Below are 19,315 nucleotides of genomic sequence, written 5' to 3'. Positions count from 1 at the left end.
ATGTAGTGTCTCTACTTTAAAGAGTCCTCTCCTGCTGATGTTCAGGTGTATATCAGTATATAGTGTCTCTACTGGGACCCTCTGTCTGAAACCAGGGCCCAGTCTGCTCTGATTGGTTAGCTGGCCGGCTCTGTTGTGATTGGTTCACCGCTTAGAGGTGTCCCGCACCTTAGCCGATCACGTACAATGTGTTGGAGTGCTGTCGGGAACACTTTGCAGACCTTTTAGTTTCCGTAACTTATTTTGGATTTGACTTACAATTTGATATTACAGCTTTTCACGGGTATATCTGGTCATTAAAGCAACAAAATAATACATGTTACGGAGCCAGGGAGAGACGATGCATTCTTATTGTTTCTGGCCTTACCTCAAATAATTGTTTACTGCTTTAAGATGTATTATGTGTTATAATCCCTTGTGAGAAACAATGTGTGAAAAGGGTTATTCTGAGTAACTGAAAAGCTGGCATGGCATAGAAACACATATTACACTGTAGAGTCTTTCTTATTCATCTTTACTCAGTGGGTTTTATTTTCTTATCAAGTGTGTTTTATTTCCAGCGTATTTCCCTGCTGCTGTGTTGATTCACTATCTCCTTGGAAATGAGTAGGGTTGCTAAGGGACGGAAAAGTCCTGGTACATTTACGGAAAGTTTCCATGGGAAGTTAAACTGGGGAATTTTGGAAATATTCCATATTTGAAATAAATAAATACATTTAAGTTTTCCGCACTCTCACGGGAATATCTCCGCAATGGAGCGAGCATAAGTTTCCCAGCGCAACACCTTCGTCACACATGTTGCCACTTGTTTGTACCATTTTCAGGCGATTTGTAATCTGTTCTAGAAAAACGAGGGGAGTTAGGTGGTCCGCGAGTGTTGGTGAGGTATTGGTTAAGTGGTCCTCGCTATGAAAAAGTTTGAGAAACACTGCTCTCGATGAATACATGTGTATGTGATATTTGCAATTTAAACATTAAATAAATATATTACCCCATAATATCATCACAACTTACTTCACTTTGTGTCCACAGGCTGAAATGTGTGGCTTCATTTGTGCTTTGGGCTCAAAAGTGTGATCCAGTCTTCTAGAAATCATGTGTGCATGTGATGGAGGAATGCACACTGCCTGTAGGGCAGTGCTTCTCAAAGTGTGGTCCGCGGACCACTGGTGGCCCGTGAGCGCCCCCTAGTGGTCTGTGAGTATATTGGTAACATTTCACATTTGAAATAAATAAATACATTTAAGTTTTCCGCACTCTCGCGGGAATATCTCCGCAATGGAGCGAGGTTACGTTTCACTTTCAATTGCATGCTATAGCCCAGCGCAACACCTTCATCACACATGTTGCCACTTGTTTGTACCATTTTCAGGCGATTTGTAATCTCCTAGAAAAACGATGTGTTTTTTTATATTTGTGGAGTTAGGTGGTCCACACGTGTTTTTTTTATTGGTTAAGTGTCCTTGGTTTGAAAAAGTTTGAGAAACCCTGCTGTAGGCGGTGTGGTCTCTATAGCCATGCAGTAAGCAGTGTGCTATGTGATTGAGGAATGGCATGGATATTCAAGTGTACTTGAATGGCATCTGTTTGTTTTAGTCAAGATTATGCTAAAATATACTTTCCCCAACTACGTTTAAGTTCCCTACGAAGAGCCAATTTAGAAAATTCCCAGTTATTCCATCTTTGAAAATTCCCGGAATTTTGCAACCCTAGAAATGATACAGGAATTACACACGGATACAAATAAAGTGATACCATTAAATTAATAATGCTAAATCGGAATTATATCCACTGGAATTGACACTTTGATAAGATCTGGTGCCCATATCTTCAAACGAGCAGCTCGAGGCAGATTTTGCATGCTTTTTACCCAAATCTATTCCTATACGACTTCCCATATACATAGTTTACTTCTTCCAGCATTTCTATTTGCACCATTGACTCGATTGCACTATTAGCTATTGTGCATTTGACATTTACTAAGATCTAGTTTTGGTCATGGAGAGTTTGACGTCAGCTGTTGTTTTGTTACAAGAGTGGAAATGAAACAGTAGTCCTCTGATCTGATGTTTGACCTCTGACCTCCCTCTGAACTCTCAGCTGGCGGGGAAGTACGACCCTCAGAAGGAGGAGGATCTGAGGCTGTGGATCGAGGACGTGACGGGGAAACAAGTCGGGGAGAACTTCATGGAGAGTCTGAAGAACGGAGTCCTGCTGTGCGAGTGAGTGGGACATAACAAGAAACATCTTATTCACCATTAAAGGACACCCATTATGCAAAATCCACTTCTTCCTGTCTCTTCTACATCAACATGTGTCCCCTCTTCTCCATGTCTCTTCTACATCAACATGTGTCCCCTCTTCTTCATGTCTCTTCTACATCAACAGGTGTCCCCTCTTCTTCATGTCTCTTCTACATCAACATGTGTCCCCTCTTCTTCATGTCTCTTCTACATCAACATGTTGTCCCCTCTTCTTCATGTCTCTTCTACATCAACATGTGTCCCCTCTTCTTCATGTCTCTTCTACATCAACATGTGTCCCCTCTTCTTCATGTCTCTTCTACATCAACATGTGTCCCCCCTTCTTCATGTCTCTTCTACATCAACAGTGTCCCCTCTTCTTCATGTCTCTTCTACATCAACATGTGTCCCCTCTTCTTCATGTCTCCTCTACATCAACACGTGTCCCCTCTTCTTCATGTCTCTTCTACATCAACACGTGTCCCCTCTTCTTCATGTCTCTTCTACATCAACATGTGTCCCCTCTTCTTCATGTCTCTTCTACATCAACATGTGTCCCCTCTTCTTCATGTCTCTTCTACATCAACATGTGTCCCCTCTTCTTCATGTCTCTTCTACATCAACATGTGTCCCTCTTCTTCATGTCTCTTCTACATCAACATGTGTCCCCTCTTCTTCATGTCTCTTCTACATCAACATGTGTCCCCCCTTCTTCATGTCTCTTCTACATCAACATGTGTCCCCCTTCTTCATGTCTCTTCTACATCAACAGGTGTCCCCTCTTCTTCATGTCTCTTCTACATCAACACGTGTCCCCTCTTCTTCATGTCTCTTCTACATCAACACGTGTCCCCTCTTCTTCATGTCTCTTCTACATCAACACGTGTCCCCTCTTCTTCATGTCTCTTCTACATCAACACGTGTCCCCTCTTCTTCATGTCTCTTCTACATCAACATGTGTCCCCTCTTCTTCATGTCTCTTCTACATCAACATGTGTCCCCTCTTCTTCATGTCTCTTCTACATCAACACGTGTCCCCCCTTCTTCATGTCTCTTCTACATCAACATGTGTCCCCTCTTCTTCATGTCTCTTCTACATCAACATGTGTCCCCTCTTCTTCATGTCTCTTCTACATCAACATGTGTCCCCTCTTCTTCATGTCTCTTCTACATCAACATGTGTCCCCTCTTCTTCATGTCTCTTCTACATCAACATGTGTCCCCTCTTCTTCATGTCTCTTCTACATCAACATGTGTCCCCTCTTCTTCATGTCTCTTCTACATCAACATGTGTCCCCTTCATGTCTCTTCCACATCAACATGTGTCCCCTCTTCTTCATGTCTCTTCTACATCAACATGTGTCCCCTCTTCTTCATGTCTCTTCTACATCAACATGTGTCCCCTCTTTCTTCATGTCTCTTCTACATCAACATGTGTCCCCTCTTCTTCATGTCTCTTCTACATCAACATGTGTCCCTCTTCTCCATGTCTCTTCTACATCAACATGTGTCCCCTCTTCTTCATGTCTCTTCTACATCAACATGTGTCCCCTCTTCTTCATGTCTCTTTACATCAACATGTGTCCCCTCTTCTCCATGTCTCTTCTACATCAACATGTGTCCCCTCTTCTCCATGTCTCTTCTACATCAACATGTGTCCCCTCTTCTCCATGTCTCTTCTACATCAACATGTGTCCCCTCTTCTTCATGTCTCTTCTACATCAAACATGTGTCCCCTCTTCTCCATGTCTCTTCTACATCAACATGTGTCCCCTCTTCTTCATGTCTCTTCTACATCAACATGTGTCCCCTCTTCTTCATGTCTCTTCTACATCAACATGTGTCCCCTCTTCTTCATGTCTCTTCTACATCAACATGTGTCCCCTCTTCTTCATGTCTTTCTACATCAACATGTGTCCCCTCTTCTTCATGTCTCTTCTACATCAACATGTGTCCCCTCTTCTTCATGTCTCTTCTACATCAACATGTGTCCCCTCTTCTTCATGTCTCTTCTACATCAACATGTGTCCCCTCTTCCTCATGTCTCTTCTACATCAACATGTGTCCCCTCTTTCTTCATGTCTCTTTTACATCAACATGTGTCCCCTCTTCCTCATGTCTCTTCTACATCAACATGTGTCCCCTCTTCCTCATGTCTCTTCTACATCAACATGTGTCCCCTCTTCTTCATGTCTCTTCTACATCAACATGTGTCCCCTCTTCTTCATGTCTCTTCTACATCAACATGTGTCCCCTCTTCTCATGTCTCTTCTAGATCAACATGTGTCCCCTCTTCTTCATGTCTCTTCTACATCAACATGTGTCCCCTCTTCCTCATGTCTCTTCTACATCAACATGTGTCCCCTCTTCTTCATGTCTCTTCTACATCAACATGTGTCCCCTCTTCCTCATGTCTCTTCTACATCAACATGTGTCCCCTCTTCTCCATGTCTCTTCTAGATCAACATGTGTCCCCTCTTCTTCATGTCTCTTCTACATCAACATGTGTCCCCTCTTCCTCATGTCTCTTCTACATCAACATGTGTCCCCTCTTCTTCATGTCTCTTCTACATCAACATGTGTCCCCTCTTCTTCATGTCTCTTCTACATCAACATGTGTCCCCTCTTCTTCATGTCTCTTCTACATCAACATGTGTCCCCTCTTCTCCATGTCTCTTCTACATCAACATGTGTCCCCTCTTCTCCATGTCTCTTCTAGATCAACATGTGTCCCCTCTTCTTCATGTCTCTTCTACATCAACATGTGTCCCCTCTTCTTCATGTCTCTTCTACATCAACATGTGTCCCCTCTTCCTCATGTCTCTTCTACATCAACATGTGTCCCCTCTTCTTCATGTCTCTTCTACATCAACATGTGTCCCCTCTTCCTCATGTCTCTTCTACATCAACATGTGTCCCCTCTTCCTCATGTCTCTTCTACATCAACATGTGTCCCCTCTTCTTCATGTCTCCTCTACATCAACATGTGTCCCCTCTTCTCCATGTCTCTTCTACATCAACATGTGTCCCCTCTTCCTCATGTCTCTTCTACATCAACATGTGTCCCCTCTTCCTCATGTCTCTTCTACATCAACATGTGTCCCCTCTTCTTCATGTCTCCTCTACATCAACATGTGTCCCCTCTTCTTCATGTCTCCTCTACATCAACATGTGTCCCCTCTTCTTCATGTCTCCTCTACATCAACATGTGTCCCCTCTTCTTCATGTCTCTTCTACATCAACATGTGTCCCCTCTTCTTCATGTCTCTTCTACATCAACATGTGTCCCCTCTTCTCAATGTCTCCTCTACATCAACATGTGTCCCCTCTTCTCCATGTCTCTTCTACATCAACATGTGTCCCCTCTTCTTCATGTCTCTCTACATCAACATGTGTCCCCTCTTCTTCATGTCTCCTCTACATCAACATGTGTCCCCTCTTCTTCATGTCTCCTCTACATCAACATGTGTCCCCTCTTCTTCATGTCTCTTCTACATCAACATGTGTCCCCTCTTCTTCATGTCTCTTCTACATCAACATGTGTCCCCTCTTCTTCATGTCTCTTCTACATCACATGTGTCCCCTCTTCTTCATGTCTCTTCTACATCAACATGTGTCCCCTCTTCTCAATGTCTCTTCTACATCAACATGTGTCCCCTCTTCTTCATGTCTCCTCTACATCAACATGTGTCCCCTCTTCTTCATGTCTCTTCTACATCAACATTGTGTCCCCTCTTCTTCATGTCTCTTCTACATCAACATGTGTCCCCTCTTCTTCATGTCTCTTCTACATCAACATGTGTCCCCTCTTCTCAATGTCTCTTCTACATCAACATGTGTCCCCTCTTCTTCATGTCTCCTCTACATCAACATGTGTCCCCTCTTCTTCATGTCTCTTCTACATCAACATGTGTCCCCTCTTCTTCATGTCTCTTCTACATCAACATGTGTCCCCTCTTCTTCATGTCTCTTCTACATCAACATGTGTCCCCTCTTCTTCATGTCTCTTCTACATCAACATGTGTCCCCTCTTCTCAATGTCTCTTCTACATCAACATGTGTCCCCTCTTCTTCATGTCTCCTCTACATCAACATGTGTCCCCTCTTCTTCATGTCTCTTCTACATCAACATGTGTCCCCTCTTCTTCATGTCTCTTCTACATCAACATGTGTCCCCTCTTCTTCATGTCTCTTCTACATCAACATGTGTCCCCTCTTCTCAATGTCTCTTCTACATCAACATGTGTCCCCTCTTCTTCATGTCTCCTCTACATCAACATGTGTCCCCTCTTCTTCATGTCTCTTCTACATCAACATGAGCTCTGTATATATCTGAGACCTATAATATATTGATGAAAAACAGTATAATAGGGGACCTTTAACTTATACTTCTTTATGGGCCTGCACAATTATTTATAATGTTTCTGAACGTTTTGTTCTACGTCATTAAATACGTCAATAAATAAGTCAATAAATAAGTCAGTAAATAAATACCCGACTGTTGAATATCTGAAGCTTCTATGCGTCTTAAAAACTTCAGTTGCTGACAAGTCGCTAAATAAAGCACGTCATCACACCCAACGTTAGCCGCCTTTAGCTTAGCGGTGGTGACATGAAGTCATGTGACCCTGCTGTAGTTCCTTTATAGCCCAACATTAGCCGCCTTTAGCTTAGCGGTGGTGACGTGAAGTCATGTGACCGTGCTGTAGTTCCTTTATAGCCCAACATTAGCCACCTTTAGCTTAGCGGTGGTGACGTGAAGTCATGTGACCGTGCTGTAGTTCCTTTATAGCCCAACGTTAGCCACCTTTAGCTTAGCGGTGGTGACGTGAAGTCATGTGACCGTGCTGTAGTTCCTTTATAGCCCAACATTAGCCACCTTTAGCTTAGCGGTGGTGACATGAAGTCATGTGACCGTGCTGTAGTTCCTTTATAGCCCAACATTAGCCTCCTTTAGCTTAGCGGTGGTGAAGTCATGTGACCGTGCTGTAGTTCCTTTACAGCCCAACATTAGCCTCCTTTAGCTTAGCGGTGGTGACATGAAGTCATGTGACCGTGCTGTAGTTCCTTTATAGCCCAACATTAGCCACCTTTAGCTTAGCGGTGGTGACATGAAGTCATGTGACCGTGCTGTAGTTCCTTTATAGCCCAACATTAGCCACCTTTAGCTTAGCGGTGGTGACGTGAAGTCATGTGACCGTGCTGTAGTTCCTTTATAGCCCAACATTAGCCACCTTTAGCTTAGCGGTGGTGACGTGAAGTCATGTGACCGTGCTGTAGTTCCTTTATAGCCCAACGTTAGCCACCTTTAGCTTAGCGGTGGTGACGTGAAGTCATGTGACCGTGCTGTAGTTCCTTTATAGCCCAACATTAGCTTTTTACTCCTCAAGATTGCATGTACACTTACAAATGTGTTATATGTGGAGATATCCTGCTGAACACAACATGAACGTCTTTCTGATTTTGTGTCTCTTTCTCTGTAGACTCATCAATGTCCTCCAGCCTGGCTCTGTGAGAAAGATCAGCCAATCCACTCAGAACTGGCACCAGGTAATGTTTGAGCTCTGAGGACAGAAAAGATTCCTTATTTGTCCGACAAGTGTCAAAGTCAGGGCTGTTTTCCAGAGCATGTGGAACTTTATTTAGTCTGCCGTGTTGACGTTGACAACACAGAGTTTATTGGCGTTCCATAAAGTAGCTGCAAATCTCTGTATGGCTTTTAATGAAGAAAAGTAAACGGTGCTCCTTTAGAGCCTAATTGAAGGTAATTGAAGTGTCCTTCCCTAAAACACCAATTTTTGCTATTTCTTTGTATCTTGATTACTGTATCATCTCATATAATATATATTTATTTTCACCTGCGTGATTTTTTTTGTTTGTTTGTAAATATATCCCCCTTTACAAATGTGGTAACTTATTTTAAATTGTACCTATAATGGTCCTAATATATTTTTTACATTGTGTTGTTATTATTTATCATAAGATATCATGTGACAGCATATCAGGCTTTTTTTTTTATGGAGCAAGAACGGTGGTAACATCCGGAAAGAAACGTCATGAATTTACAATTATTATTTTTTCTCACTAATTTATTACATTTATGGGTTTTTTGTAGATTTCTTCTTCAAATTTGAATTATTCTCACTCTAAATATTCTGCCCTTTCCAGTTCTGTAACTTATTTTTAGTTGTACCTACAACAGGCCAAAGACATCGTCATACAGGCTAGCTGTTTCCAGTCTAAAGGCGCTTATTGTAGCTTCATCTTGATCAAATACAAAATGAATTTCTCCCAGCAGAAAAGAGTGTAGAGAGGAGTGGAACAAACTGCTCAAGATCGCAGAATAGACGCTTTGTCCTCTTTCTCCTCAGCTGGAAAACATCGGGAACTTTGTGCGTGCGATCACAGAATACGGCCTGAGGCCGGACGACATCTTTGAAGCCAACGATCTGTTCGAGAACACCAACTACACTCAGGTCCAGAGCACTCTGCTGGCTCTGACAGGCATGGTGAGGACACACACACACACACACACACACACACACACACACACACACACACACACACACACACACACACACACACACACACACACACACACACACACACACACACACACACACACACACACACACACACACACACACACACACACACACACACACACACATAGACATACACACACACACATACACACACACACACACACAGACAGACAGACAGACAGACACACACACACCAACACACACACACACATACACACACACACACACACACACACACACACACACACACACACACCGCAACGTCATCGGCCTGCAGGTCAGAGAGAGAACATTCAGTCATGTAGCCTACTGCAGTATTAGCATAGTGGGAGGCAAAGCGTTAGAAAGATAACCCTCGTCTCCGGCTTGAGCTTCAAAACAGGATCCATGTGTCTGTGATCCTCTCCAGAATGGAAGGAGTCATCACATACAGAGCATCAACTAGTTCCTGAGCAGTGTCCTTCACATGCTGAGATACAAGAGAGGGAGTTACATCTCAAAATTCTGTATTTTTTCAAAAGATCTTCAAATGCTGTCTTTTTTCTCAAAATCTCAAAATTCTGTATTTTATCAAAATCCTGTCTTTTTTCTAAAAATCAAAAAAATTCTGTATTTTTTTCCTACAAATCTCAAAAATGCTGTCTTTTCTAAAAAATCCTGACTTTTACTCAAAAGTCTTTTTCTAAATAGTTAACGTTAATAATCCCTCGTCACCGGCTTGAGCTTCAAAACAGGATCCATGTATCTGTGATCCTCTCCAGAATGGAAGTAGTCATCACATACAGAGCATCAACTAGTTCCTGAGCAGTGTCCTTCACACGCTGATATCCAAGAGAGGGAGTCACGCAGTCACAAGATGGAGCAATAGAAAGCAGTATATTGATATACTTTATTAATCCCCCGTGGGGAAATGGTTTCTCTGCATTTGAGCCATCCTGTGTTAGGAGCCGTGGGCTGCCATTTTGAACGGCGCCCGGGGAGCAGTGTGGGGAACGGTAGCACTTGCTCAGGGACACCTCGGTAGCACTTGGTCTTGCCGGGACTTAAACTGGTGACCTTCCAGTTGCCAAGCCAAGTCCCTATCGACTTCGCCACCACCGCCCCAGTATTCAACGTTTACTTCAGATTAGCTCCACGTCAGAAATGAGCATGCTTGATGCCTCTCTCCATAGAGGCTGAGTCATCATGTTAATCACAGAGCTATCATCTGCCTCAAACAGTCCTGAGGCTACGAAGCAATGTAAAAGTGTTCCTTTGGACTCTGGATGATTGTGTCGACAACCAAACGTCAAACAATAAATTGAGAAAACAAATGTGAAGGTTAATCCAATCTGAATATAACAATGTCTTCATACCAACATTGTGTTTTCAGTCATGTACTTTATCTTGCTGTTTCTCAGATGGGCACCAACAAGCTGGCCAGTCAGAAAGGCATGACGTCTTACGGCACACGGCGCCATCTGTACGACTCCAAGATGGCGATGGAAAGTCCTCTCGACCAATCGACAATCAGCCTGCAGATGGGCACCAACAAGGGGGCCAGCCAGGTGAGGATGGGGACTGATGTTTTGATGTTAGATCGATGTTTGTTCTTTCGATTCTCTGAATACACATTACCTTGCAGAACCAAGGCCAAAATGATAATCACCATTATTTTGATTAAGATTAAAATCATGATTATATCACAATTAATCATTTCTCAAATCACGTTTACATCTGTCTTACCATCTTGCTTTCTCTCTCTCTCCTCCAGGCTGGTATGACGGCTCCGGGCACACGGAGGCACATCTTCGACAAGAAGCTGGATCTGGAGTCCTGCGACAGCTCCACCATCTCGCTGCAGATGGGCACCAACAAGGTGGCGTCGCAGCAGGGCATGACGTCCTACGGTCTGCCGCGCCAAGTCTACGACAACAAGTACTGCACCAACCCCACCGAGGGCCACAACAACAACAACGGGGGGGACGAGTTTGACGGCTACCAGTACGACGACTAAAAGAAAACACACCCTAAAAACCTCCTCCCTCCCTACGCTTACCGTCAGGCGACCAGAAAACACGACTCTTGTCTCTGTGTCGAAGCAAACTGACCGTTATTTGACGTTGAACTTCGTCCCCCTAAAGCTTTATGAATTTGTCTTTCCTGAGTTAAAGAAAAAATAGCGTTTGCACTGACCCTTACGTCAAAGATTTCCGTATCTATGAGGATTTGTATTCCCCCAAAATAAAAAAACAAGCCACACTCAGATTTGTGCTATTTATATTTTTCGCTTTCTTAGTTGCTTTGTAAGAGAGTGGTGCAGGAATGAGTCCTAAAACCCGGAAGTGAGTTAGCATTTCAGCACTTTCACATTTTGTTTGACGACATTAAACATGTCAGTAAACACCCCACTGGTGAATGTTACAAAGTGTTTTAAATACAGTTACATTTGTGACTAAATGAGACAAATAAACGTCATCACGTCCAACATTAGCCGCCTTTAGCTTAGCGGTGGCAACCGTGAAGTCATGTGACCAAGCTGTAGTTCCTTTATAGCCCAACATTAGTCCACTTTAGCTTAGCGGTGGTGATGTGAAGTCATGTGACCAAGCTGTAGTTCCTTTATAGCCCAACATTAGCCACCTTTAGCTTAGCGGTGGTGACGTGAAGTCATGTGACCAAGCTGTATTTCCTCTATAGCCTAACATTAGCTGCCTTTAGCTTAGCGGTGGTGACGTGAAGTCATGTGACCAAGCTGTATTTCCTTTATAGCCCAACATTAGCCACCTTTAGCTTAGCGGTGGGACGTGAAGTCATGTGACCGTGCTGTAGTTCCTTTATAGCCCAACGTTAGCCGCCTTTAGCTTAGCGGTGTGACGTGAAGTCATGTGACCAAACTGTAGTTCCTTTATAGCCCAACATTAGCCACCTTTAGCTTAGCGGTGGTAACGTGAAGTCATGTGACCGTGCTGTAGTTCCTTTATAGCCCAACATTAGTCCACTTTAGCTTAGCGGTGGTAACGTGAAGTCATGTGACCGTGCTGTAGTTCCTTTATAGCCCAACATTAGCCGCCTTTAGCTTAGCGGTGGTAACGTGAAGTCATGTGACCGTGCTGTAGTTCCTTTATAGCCCAACATTAGTCCACTTTAGCTTAGCAGTGGAGACGTGAAGTCATGTGACCGTGCTGTAGTTCCTTTATAGCCCAACATTAGCCACCTTTAGCTTAGCGGTGGTAACGTGAAGTCATGTGACCAAGCTGTAGTTCCTTTATAGCCCAACATTAGCCGCCTTTAGCTTAGCGGTGGGACGTGAAGTCATGTGACCGTGCTGTAGTTCCTTTATAGCCCAACATTAGCCACCTTTAGCTTAGCGGTGGTAACGTGAAGTCATGTGACCGTGCTGTAGTTCCTTTATAGCCCAACATTAGCCACCTTTAGCTTAGCGGTGGTGGAACAACATAAACGATTGTTGGCTACAGATCTTATTTCCTGCCAAATCCATTAGGAACATCCCATTGGCTTTTCATCGAGGTAGCCCTTTGCTATGCTAACTTCCTGTTCGGCCTACAAAATTCCTCATCCCTGCATCGCTCTATTCGACATTTACAAACTACCTTTCCCTACGTTTCCCAATCAAGTGTTGAGAATTCAAAGCTCCTTGAAGAGGAAACAAGCGACCGAGTTGGTGCTATTGAACTTTGACCCCGTTGGAACCGAGTCCTCGTCGACATTGGAGCTCCGCTGGGATTTTTTTTTACACGTTTTCGGGGTCCGCAGATTGACCTGGAGGACTCGTAGCTTCTTTTTGTTTTCTGTCATGTTCACAGGCCTGCCAGATCACGCCTTTTTTTTTTTTAAACGGGGATCATTTCCATGGCTTTGTGTGCAGTTTGAAAAGGGGACAATGCTTTTATAAAGTGAACGAGCAAAAGTAGGTGTTTGAAGTTGGGTTAGTCACTACTAGTAGATGTTGTCCTTTTTGTTTCCTCCATCTTTTATTGAATTCTCCTCCGTCAACTTTAGTGCTGTTGCTCCTTGTGCACTTTACCCAGCTTCACATTAAATTAAACAAGTACATTTGATCAGATATTGTACTTAAATTGGAGGTACTTTACCTTTTATACTTCTACTACACTGCCATATAGATAGCCACATATATTCAGGGTTCTTACAGTTTAAGAAAAGTTAGATTTAAGACTTGTTTTAATGCCAATCAGAATGAAATGTACAATAATTTAGCATTTGCGATTCCACTGACTTTAATCCTATCATGCCAAGTTGTATTTTTGACTCCAATACCTAAGTTAGTTATAGTTACTTTACAAAATGAGACTTTACAATTGAGGTAATTAAATAAGTTGTAAGTATAGGTAACAATATTGTCGTATTAAACTCACTATGGCAATTTTTCTTGGGCAGTATTTCTACCTACTTTTTCCTGAGCAACATCTTAAAGGCAGGTCTTATAATGTGGTATTTTTCCATTAGGGTATTGCTACTTGTACTCAAGTAAAGTATCTTTAATTGCTAAGGGAATCATGCCCAATATAAAAACTGTTAACCCACCGAATGTCATGAATGTAATGTAATCGAAAAGTTTGACACTAGCTGTTACGGGGTTCATTTTCAACACATTAGAAGTAAAAGAAAAGTGCATTTACAAAGTGACTGATAAGGCTGAGGCACGTGTGATCTAGAGTTACAACATCAAGCAGTTTAATGTGAAATATTTACATTTATTGGCTTCGATAGTGTCAGAAAATGTAGATGAGAGCTCTTGAATTCAGCATCAAAGTGTGCCCTCTAGTGGAGGAAACGCACATGTACACTTACTGTATTTTTTATTTATCAAACATTCCCTTTGTTCCCTTGAATGTCATTTTTAGTTCTGTCCAAGATGCCAAGTAACTTTCTAGTAACATTTCACCTTAATGTGATGACTTTGTTTCAACGTTGGTTAAATGTTACACTTTTTCTAACTTCTTGATTTTTCGACTTGTACGCGTTTCACTAAACATGACATTTGTGCAATAAAAAACACTTGAAAACAGTTTTGATTACATTTTCTCAGTCATTACCTAAAAATACACAGAAGGTAGTGTAATACAAAGTACATAATAGTGAGTTATATACTTATAAACAGTTAAAAACACAAATGCTTGGTAAAGATTTGGCATTTAACGGGGTTGAAAACTCAAGACACAATTCTGTTTCATAAACATACTTATTACAACAACTAAAATAATAAAAATAAAGACGTGGAATGTTTTACGCTGGAGGGAATGTCAGTTATTTACATTTAAAACATTTTGAGTCCAGAAAAAGGGAAAAATCACGATCTAATAGTAAAAACATATTTCTTCCTAATCTAATCATTGACGTATGAAAACTATAACACAAAATGGCGTCCCTCTGTCCCAGCCAGAGGGACGTGTGACGCTCAGCCACACTGTAGCAAAATTGGCCAAACAAAGCAAAATAAAATAACGCTTCAATTGTTTGATTTTGCTACATCGTGCTGAGCTAATTCACGGACCAATCACAGGAGTGGAATGTAAAAGAGAAGGTGGGGTAAAAAGGAAATCGTGACTATTGATTGGCTGCTTCACAAGCGTCGATCCAATCACTGTACACGTCCACCGCTTCGGAAAGATCTGAAGAGTAGACGTTAAGGATAAAGTATTTCAAAAATGTGTTTCTCCGCCTTAAACCTGACTTTCTTTATTGTCTCATTTCACAAACTTTACGACATTGTTAAAACAAAGACACAGGACCAAACACAATCTGACTGTAATGTTCATATAGTGTCGTATGTTCGTGAAATCTCATGTGAACGCCCAATTGAGACAACGATTTGGAAAGTCGGCAAAAGTTACTCACAATAATACAGATATCTTTACCGTGATTTTACTTTGAGGCGGTTATAGTTTTACGAATCACACCCGAGATGGATTGATGTTAATACACTTTAATTAAATCACGTATTACACGTCAATGTAATTTGTAATATGGTGAAGGTTGTGTCTGTTAGTTGCTATCTACGTAGAGTGACTTGTATTATTTAAAAAACGTAGTTATTAGTGAAGAGCCTTGTGGTTACAGCAACATAAACGCAATGTGTTGAATTTGGCACCCAGACATTCCTGCCCCCAATTTGAACAAACAAAAATGTCATTTATTTAGTTGGTTATTAGTTTTTGTTTTGTTTAAGCAGCGAAGATAAAACTGTATTCATCCCGAAGGAAATTGTTTACAACAATACAATAAACACAGCAGCATGATAGGCCAACTGTCCACTAATGGCGCGTTTCCACTGCAGGCCTCGCTCGGTTTGGTTAGGCCTTATTAGGCCCGGCTCACTTTAATGCTGCGCTGCCATTACAGTTTAGGAGCTGGGGCAGTAACTATAGTAACGCAGTGTAGGCGGAGCCGTGACGTCATCTTCAATGAGCGCCCCAGAAAAACAACACAGCCGTTAGCTCTTAGCCCTCAGAGCTCACAGCTCTTCATATCTGTTCAGAAACTAGACAAAAGTTAAACAAGTACAAACCACAGACTGTCTGTGTCATGGAGGATACAGTCGCTGGTTTATTTGTGTCTGTAGGCCGTTGTTGGGAGTGTGGACGATCGGAGCATATATAACGTTAGCTTAGCCAAGCTACATTCAGAAAACACGCATTTTAAAGGGTGTTTCTCTGCCGTCTGTCTGCAGACTTGTCAAAGCATTAATTCATGGTTTTTACTAACCGGTATCAGTGTGTTGTTACTTCGGCATCATTTTGAAACGTGTATTACAATTAAATCACGGTCAAATATGTTCATCTTGTTGTAGTTGTAGCCCCCTTGCCAGCGATTCTCTCTAGTTTAGCATGCTCAGCCCGACTCAGCCTGGTTGTTCCTGGCCCGAGAACCACGATGTTATGGGGACAGAAAAACTGTGAATTTGGACCCGCTAGCCGCCCGGTACTAGGCCAAGTGGAAACGCAACCAAAAACGGGGCCCGCTCGGCTCGGCACGCTTAAAGCGAGCTACCCGCTGCAGTGGAAACGCGCCATAACAGTCAAATGAGCACTTAAATATCTGCAGGCGGTCACATCATTAAAGGAAATATTAACAGTATTTAGTAGAGCAAAAAAAACGTAGTGGCAGAAACGTAATTTCACGTTATCATAGCACATTATTAATAATAATAATAATAATATTGCACATGAATGAATGATTTCCCAAAGTTGTAACATTTCCCAACAATTCAAAGGAGCACCTGAACGCACCATGAGTCAAAACAAATAGTAACGCATGGTTTAAAAGTGTGTTGTTGGTTAAAGGATACAGGTGATAGGAGTCTGGAACTCCTCCAAGCAAACGCTGCAGGATATAATTCCTGTGTTGCGCGTTCGTTCCCTAGAAAGACAGTTAGTAGTTAGTAAAGTTGTATGAAGTTCGGCGACAACTAAAAGGTACCATGGGGTCGGATTAGAATTTTCCAAAGGGGGGTTTGTTTAGCACAGGGGTGGGGGACCTCCGGCCTCAGGGACGTATACGGTCCACGAGACCGTTTGATACGACCCTCGAGGTAATTCATAAACACACGTAAGGTGTCATCACGTGGTATATCTCACGTCTTCAATATGAAACATGACTTGTTAGACGCTTTTATCCAAAGCGACTTACACACATTCAGTACTGTGGGTGAAGGGTCTTGTCCAGGGACACAACGACATGCAGCGGGATTCGAACCAGTGCCACCGTGATCCGAAGCTCAGCGCACTATCCACTGAGCCACAACCTCCCTCGAGACCGTCAGTGTCATTGATATCAGCGAACTTAATACGACGAGTATTAAAAAGAGAGGTGGATGCAGGATGTCGGACTCTCCAGGAGCAACGGGCGAATGGTTCTGCTGTGCTGTGTTCACTCATGGTGCAGATTAGTATCCAGTGTTCCTTTAAGTTTCATTACATTCCTGGAACCCAAGGTACCTGCTATGAGTGTCTGCAGTTTGGTCCTTACGCCTTTTACACTCTCTCCAAAGCATAACATCAAAACATTGAAGATAAAACAGCAAGATATCTGGATTCAGAGGTTGAGTTCAGTCATTTGAACGGCCCCCGGAGGATGTTGTGAGAATTGAAATGGCCCTTGAGAGGACAAAGGTCCCCCACCCCTGGTTTAGCATGAAACACTAACTAAAGGACAAGTTAAACAACAAAGTAGAAAGAAAGTGAGGTGAGAAAACTATTGCTGCTACGAAGTGAGCAAAACATTTGAGATGTGTGTATCTCTCACCGCGCTGTCACTTTAATTCATGTTTCTTTGCTTTTAAAGGTTTGAAATGCCATTTTATAATATAACGTCTTTCATTTTTGTAAAGCACTTTGAATTGCCTTGTGTTGAAAGTTGCTTTATAAATAGACGTGCCTTGTAAATAATAGAAGTGTCTTAAGGCCCTGACACACCAAGCAGTCACCAGAGGACTAGCCGACGCTGAAGTCGGCTGTTGCCTGGCCGTGTTCTCCTGCGTTTTGGCCATGTGTCGCACGGGAACACACTGCACCGACTTCAGTGCGTGAGTGGCAATAACTCTCCTTACCAGCAGGCGGCGGTAGTGTGTATTCGTCATTCAAAAGAGGCAACAACCGGAAGACAGAGAAGAAGAAGAGTATCTTTTCTCCGTAATATCATACAGAGCTGGCCTCTCCTGGATCAAGGTGATGAGCAGGTCTTCGTTTGCATCATTCCAGATCGCCATGATGAGATGAAAATGAATAGCAGTCTGTGTGTGCCTTCTTAAATCGTTTGTTTACGTCCCTCACTTCCGCTTCGCTTCTCATGCACTGATTTGCTAGCTGAACAGCCAATCAGAGTGATTATTTGGTCCGACTGCCAGACCCGATGCATGGCCGATTCAACATGTTGAATCGGCCATGCATCGGGTCTGGCAGTCCAAATAAGGCGTGTCACGGTCGACGGTGCGGGACACACCAACCTGACTACGGCGCCGCGAATGCCCGACAGCCTCTGACGGCCTCTGACTCCCAAAATCAGGTTGGTGTGTCAGGGCCTTTAGTGACGTTTCTCAAGATGCATTTCTCCATTTCGGTTGTTTTTTAGTTACTTACATTTTAACATCGCAGGATTTCTCGTGGTTGCAGAAGGGGCAGGTGAACTGGACGTCCAGGTTCCCGGTCATTTTCTTCTTGGGAGGAGGCTTTCTCTTCGACTTCCTGCGCCCCATTTCTAATGCCGTTTATCTGCGGTGAAAAACACAAAAAGAAATGTTGGATTATTGTTCTTTGAGCTTTCCAAGAGGCCAACGCACTCCAGTGTTTCATGTGCTAACCTGTACCTGTGTGTCTGCTGCTGAACTATTGGGAAGTTGCATTGCCAAGTGTTGCACTGTGGGTGGGAACAGGATGCATTTGACTTGTTTAAGATAAGATGGAGCTTTCTTAATCCCTGTGTGTTCAGTAGTTTAGCAGCAACAGGGTGAGAATGAAAAACAGGACAGATTCACACAAGATGAATACAATTAAAATGATATACAGGTAAGTAACTGTTCAAATAAGAAATGAATTAAATGAACATATACACATATTTGACTCCGGATTGTTAAATATATTGACATGTATGTGTGCCGGAAAAAGTTATTGTGAAAAGTGTATCAAACATACTAATAAACCATATAAACATTTTGTTTCGAAGGGTTAATTTTCAGATCAAATCTCAGTATTTGTTTACAAGTCAAATGCTACCTGGTGATACTCTATAACAGTCTAATAATGCCATATACAGTGTATATAATAATATACCACTTATGGAGTTGTTTAAATTGTTTACTAAGTATATTTTTCTGGCAATACTTCTGTCTTCTTTACTTACTTAAGTAACGTTTACTTCATGTTACTTTTACTTGTAATTAAGTATTTTAACATTATATTTTTGGGAACTTTTACTTATGTATAGGACCTGAATACTTCTTCCACCACTGTAGATTTAAAACAAATGATCCACACATTATTTTTTTAGGATAACAGCTTGCTTTTATGCTCATCTGCCTCATGCAAATATGTGCAGTATTGTTGTGGAAAATGGAAAGCTGTGCAGATTGTAAGAGAGGTAGCTTGTGTACAGATGTGCAAAATGTCTCCAGCTATTGTAACGGATTATATGTTAAAGTAACCCTCCCAACAGTGCATTTATTACAGCCGCTTTCTCCATTTACCGTACAAATATCGGCCAAAAAAAAACTACGGAAAACAGGATGAGGAAAAAAACATTGAAGCGCCAAAAAGCTACACGCTAAGAAAGCTAACTCGCTAGCATTGACTAACCTCTGGGAGGAGACACTCTGTGACTAAATAAGAAGCTTATAATAAACGACTTTGCTTGTAAGAACTACGTGAGTGTTTGGTGTGTTGTTGGTTGTGTTATTTCTTATTTCGGGATGATGTGAGTGTTGTTTTTCTCACCAAAAGGATGTCTTGAAACGGAGGATGCTCTGTATTCAATTTCATCCGGCTACTACGCATCATCTCTTTGGGACTGCGT

General features: G+C 42.3%; 2 protein-coding genes across 3 annotated transcripts in view; one reads left to right on the top strand and one right to left on the bottom strand.

The window, feature by feature from the left end:
* The window catches only part of cnn1b (calponin 1, basic, smooth muscle, b), a 23,965-nt gene extending 10,148 nt beyond the window's left edge, over positions 1–13,817 (top strand). The window contains exons 2-7 of the mRNA XM_071203916.1: positions 2,101–2,222; positions 7,727–7,793; positions 8,615–8,752; positions 9,042–9,065; positions 10,189–10,335; positions 10,542–13,817. Coding sequence (XP_071060017.1) covers positions 2,101–2,222; positions 7,727–7,793; positions 8,615–8,752; positions 9,042–9,065; positions 10,189–10,335; positions 10,542–10,784 — 741 coding nt within the window. The 3' untranslated portion in view covers positions 10,785–13,817. The remainder of the gene's footprint in view (positions 1–2,100; positions 2,223–7,726; positions 7,794–8,614; positions 8,753–9,041; positions 9,066–10,188; positions 10,336–10,541) is intronic.
* On the bottom strand, positions 13,462–19,315 carry elof1 (elongation factor 1). 2 transcript variants are annotated; one of them, XM_034089791.1, is made up of 4 exons: positions 19,237–19,315; positions 17,887–18,018; positions 16,098–16,168; positions 13,462–14,421 (listed from the first exon to the last, which is right to left on the bottom strand). In XM_034089791.1, exons 2-4 carry the CDS (start codon positions 18,000–18,002, stop codon positions 14,357–14,359), a joined length of 252 nt encoding a protein of 83 aa, XP_033945682.1. In that variant the 5' UTR covers positions 18,003–18,018; positions 19,237–19,315; the 3' UTR covers positions 13,462–14,356. The 2 variants fall into 2 exon arrangements, with proteins under 2 accessions (XP_033945682.1, XP_033945683.1); XM_034089792.2 differs by lacking the exon at positions 19,237–19,315 and adding an exon at positions 18,114–18,292.

The sequence above is a fragment of the Pseudochaenichthys georgianus genome, chromosome 8, assembly GCF_902827115.2.
Source record: "Pseudochaenichthys georgianus chromosome 8, fPseGeo1.2, whole genome shotgun sequence".
NCBI classification, from domain to species: domain Eukaryota; kingdom Metazoa; phylum Chordata; class Actinopteri; order Perciformes; family Channichthyidae; genus Pseudochaenichthys; species Pseudochaenichthys georgianus.
This window is presented reverse-complemented; position numbering and strand designations above follow the sequence as displayed.

Excerpts from the sequence above, each read along its gene's own strand:
- elof1 (XM_034089791.1), bottom strand. The coding sequence starts at position 18,002 with ATGGGGCGCAGGAAGTCGAAGAGAAAGCCTCCTCCCAAGAAGAAAATG. Across the intron at positions 16,169-17,886 it reads AAATCCTGCGATGTTAAAAT|GGAACGAACGCGCAACACAG; the intron begins GTAAGTAACTAA and ends CTGTCTTTCTAG. Across the intron at positions 14,422-16,097 it reads GTTCCAGACTCCTATCACCT|ATCTTTCCGAAGCGGTGGAC; the intron begins GTATCCTTTAAC and ends TCTACTCTTCAG.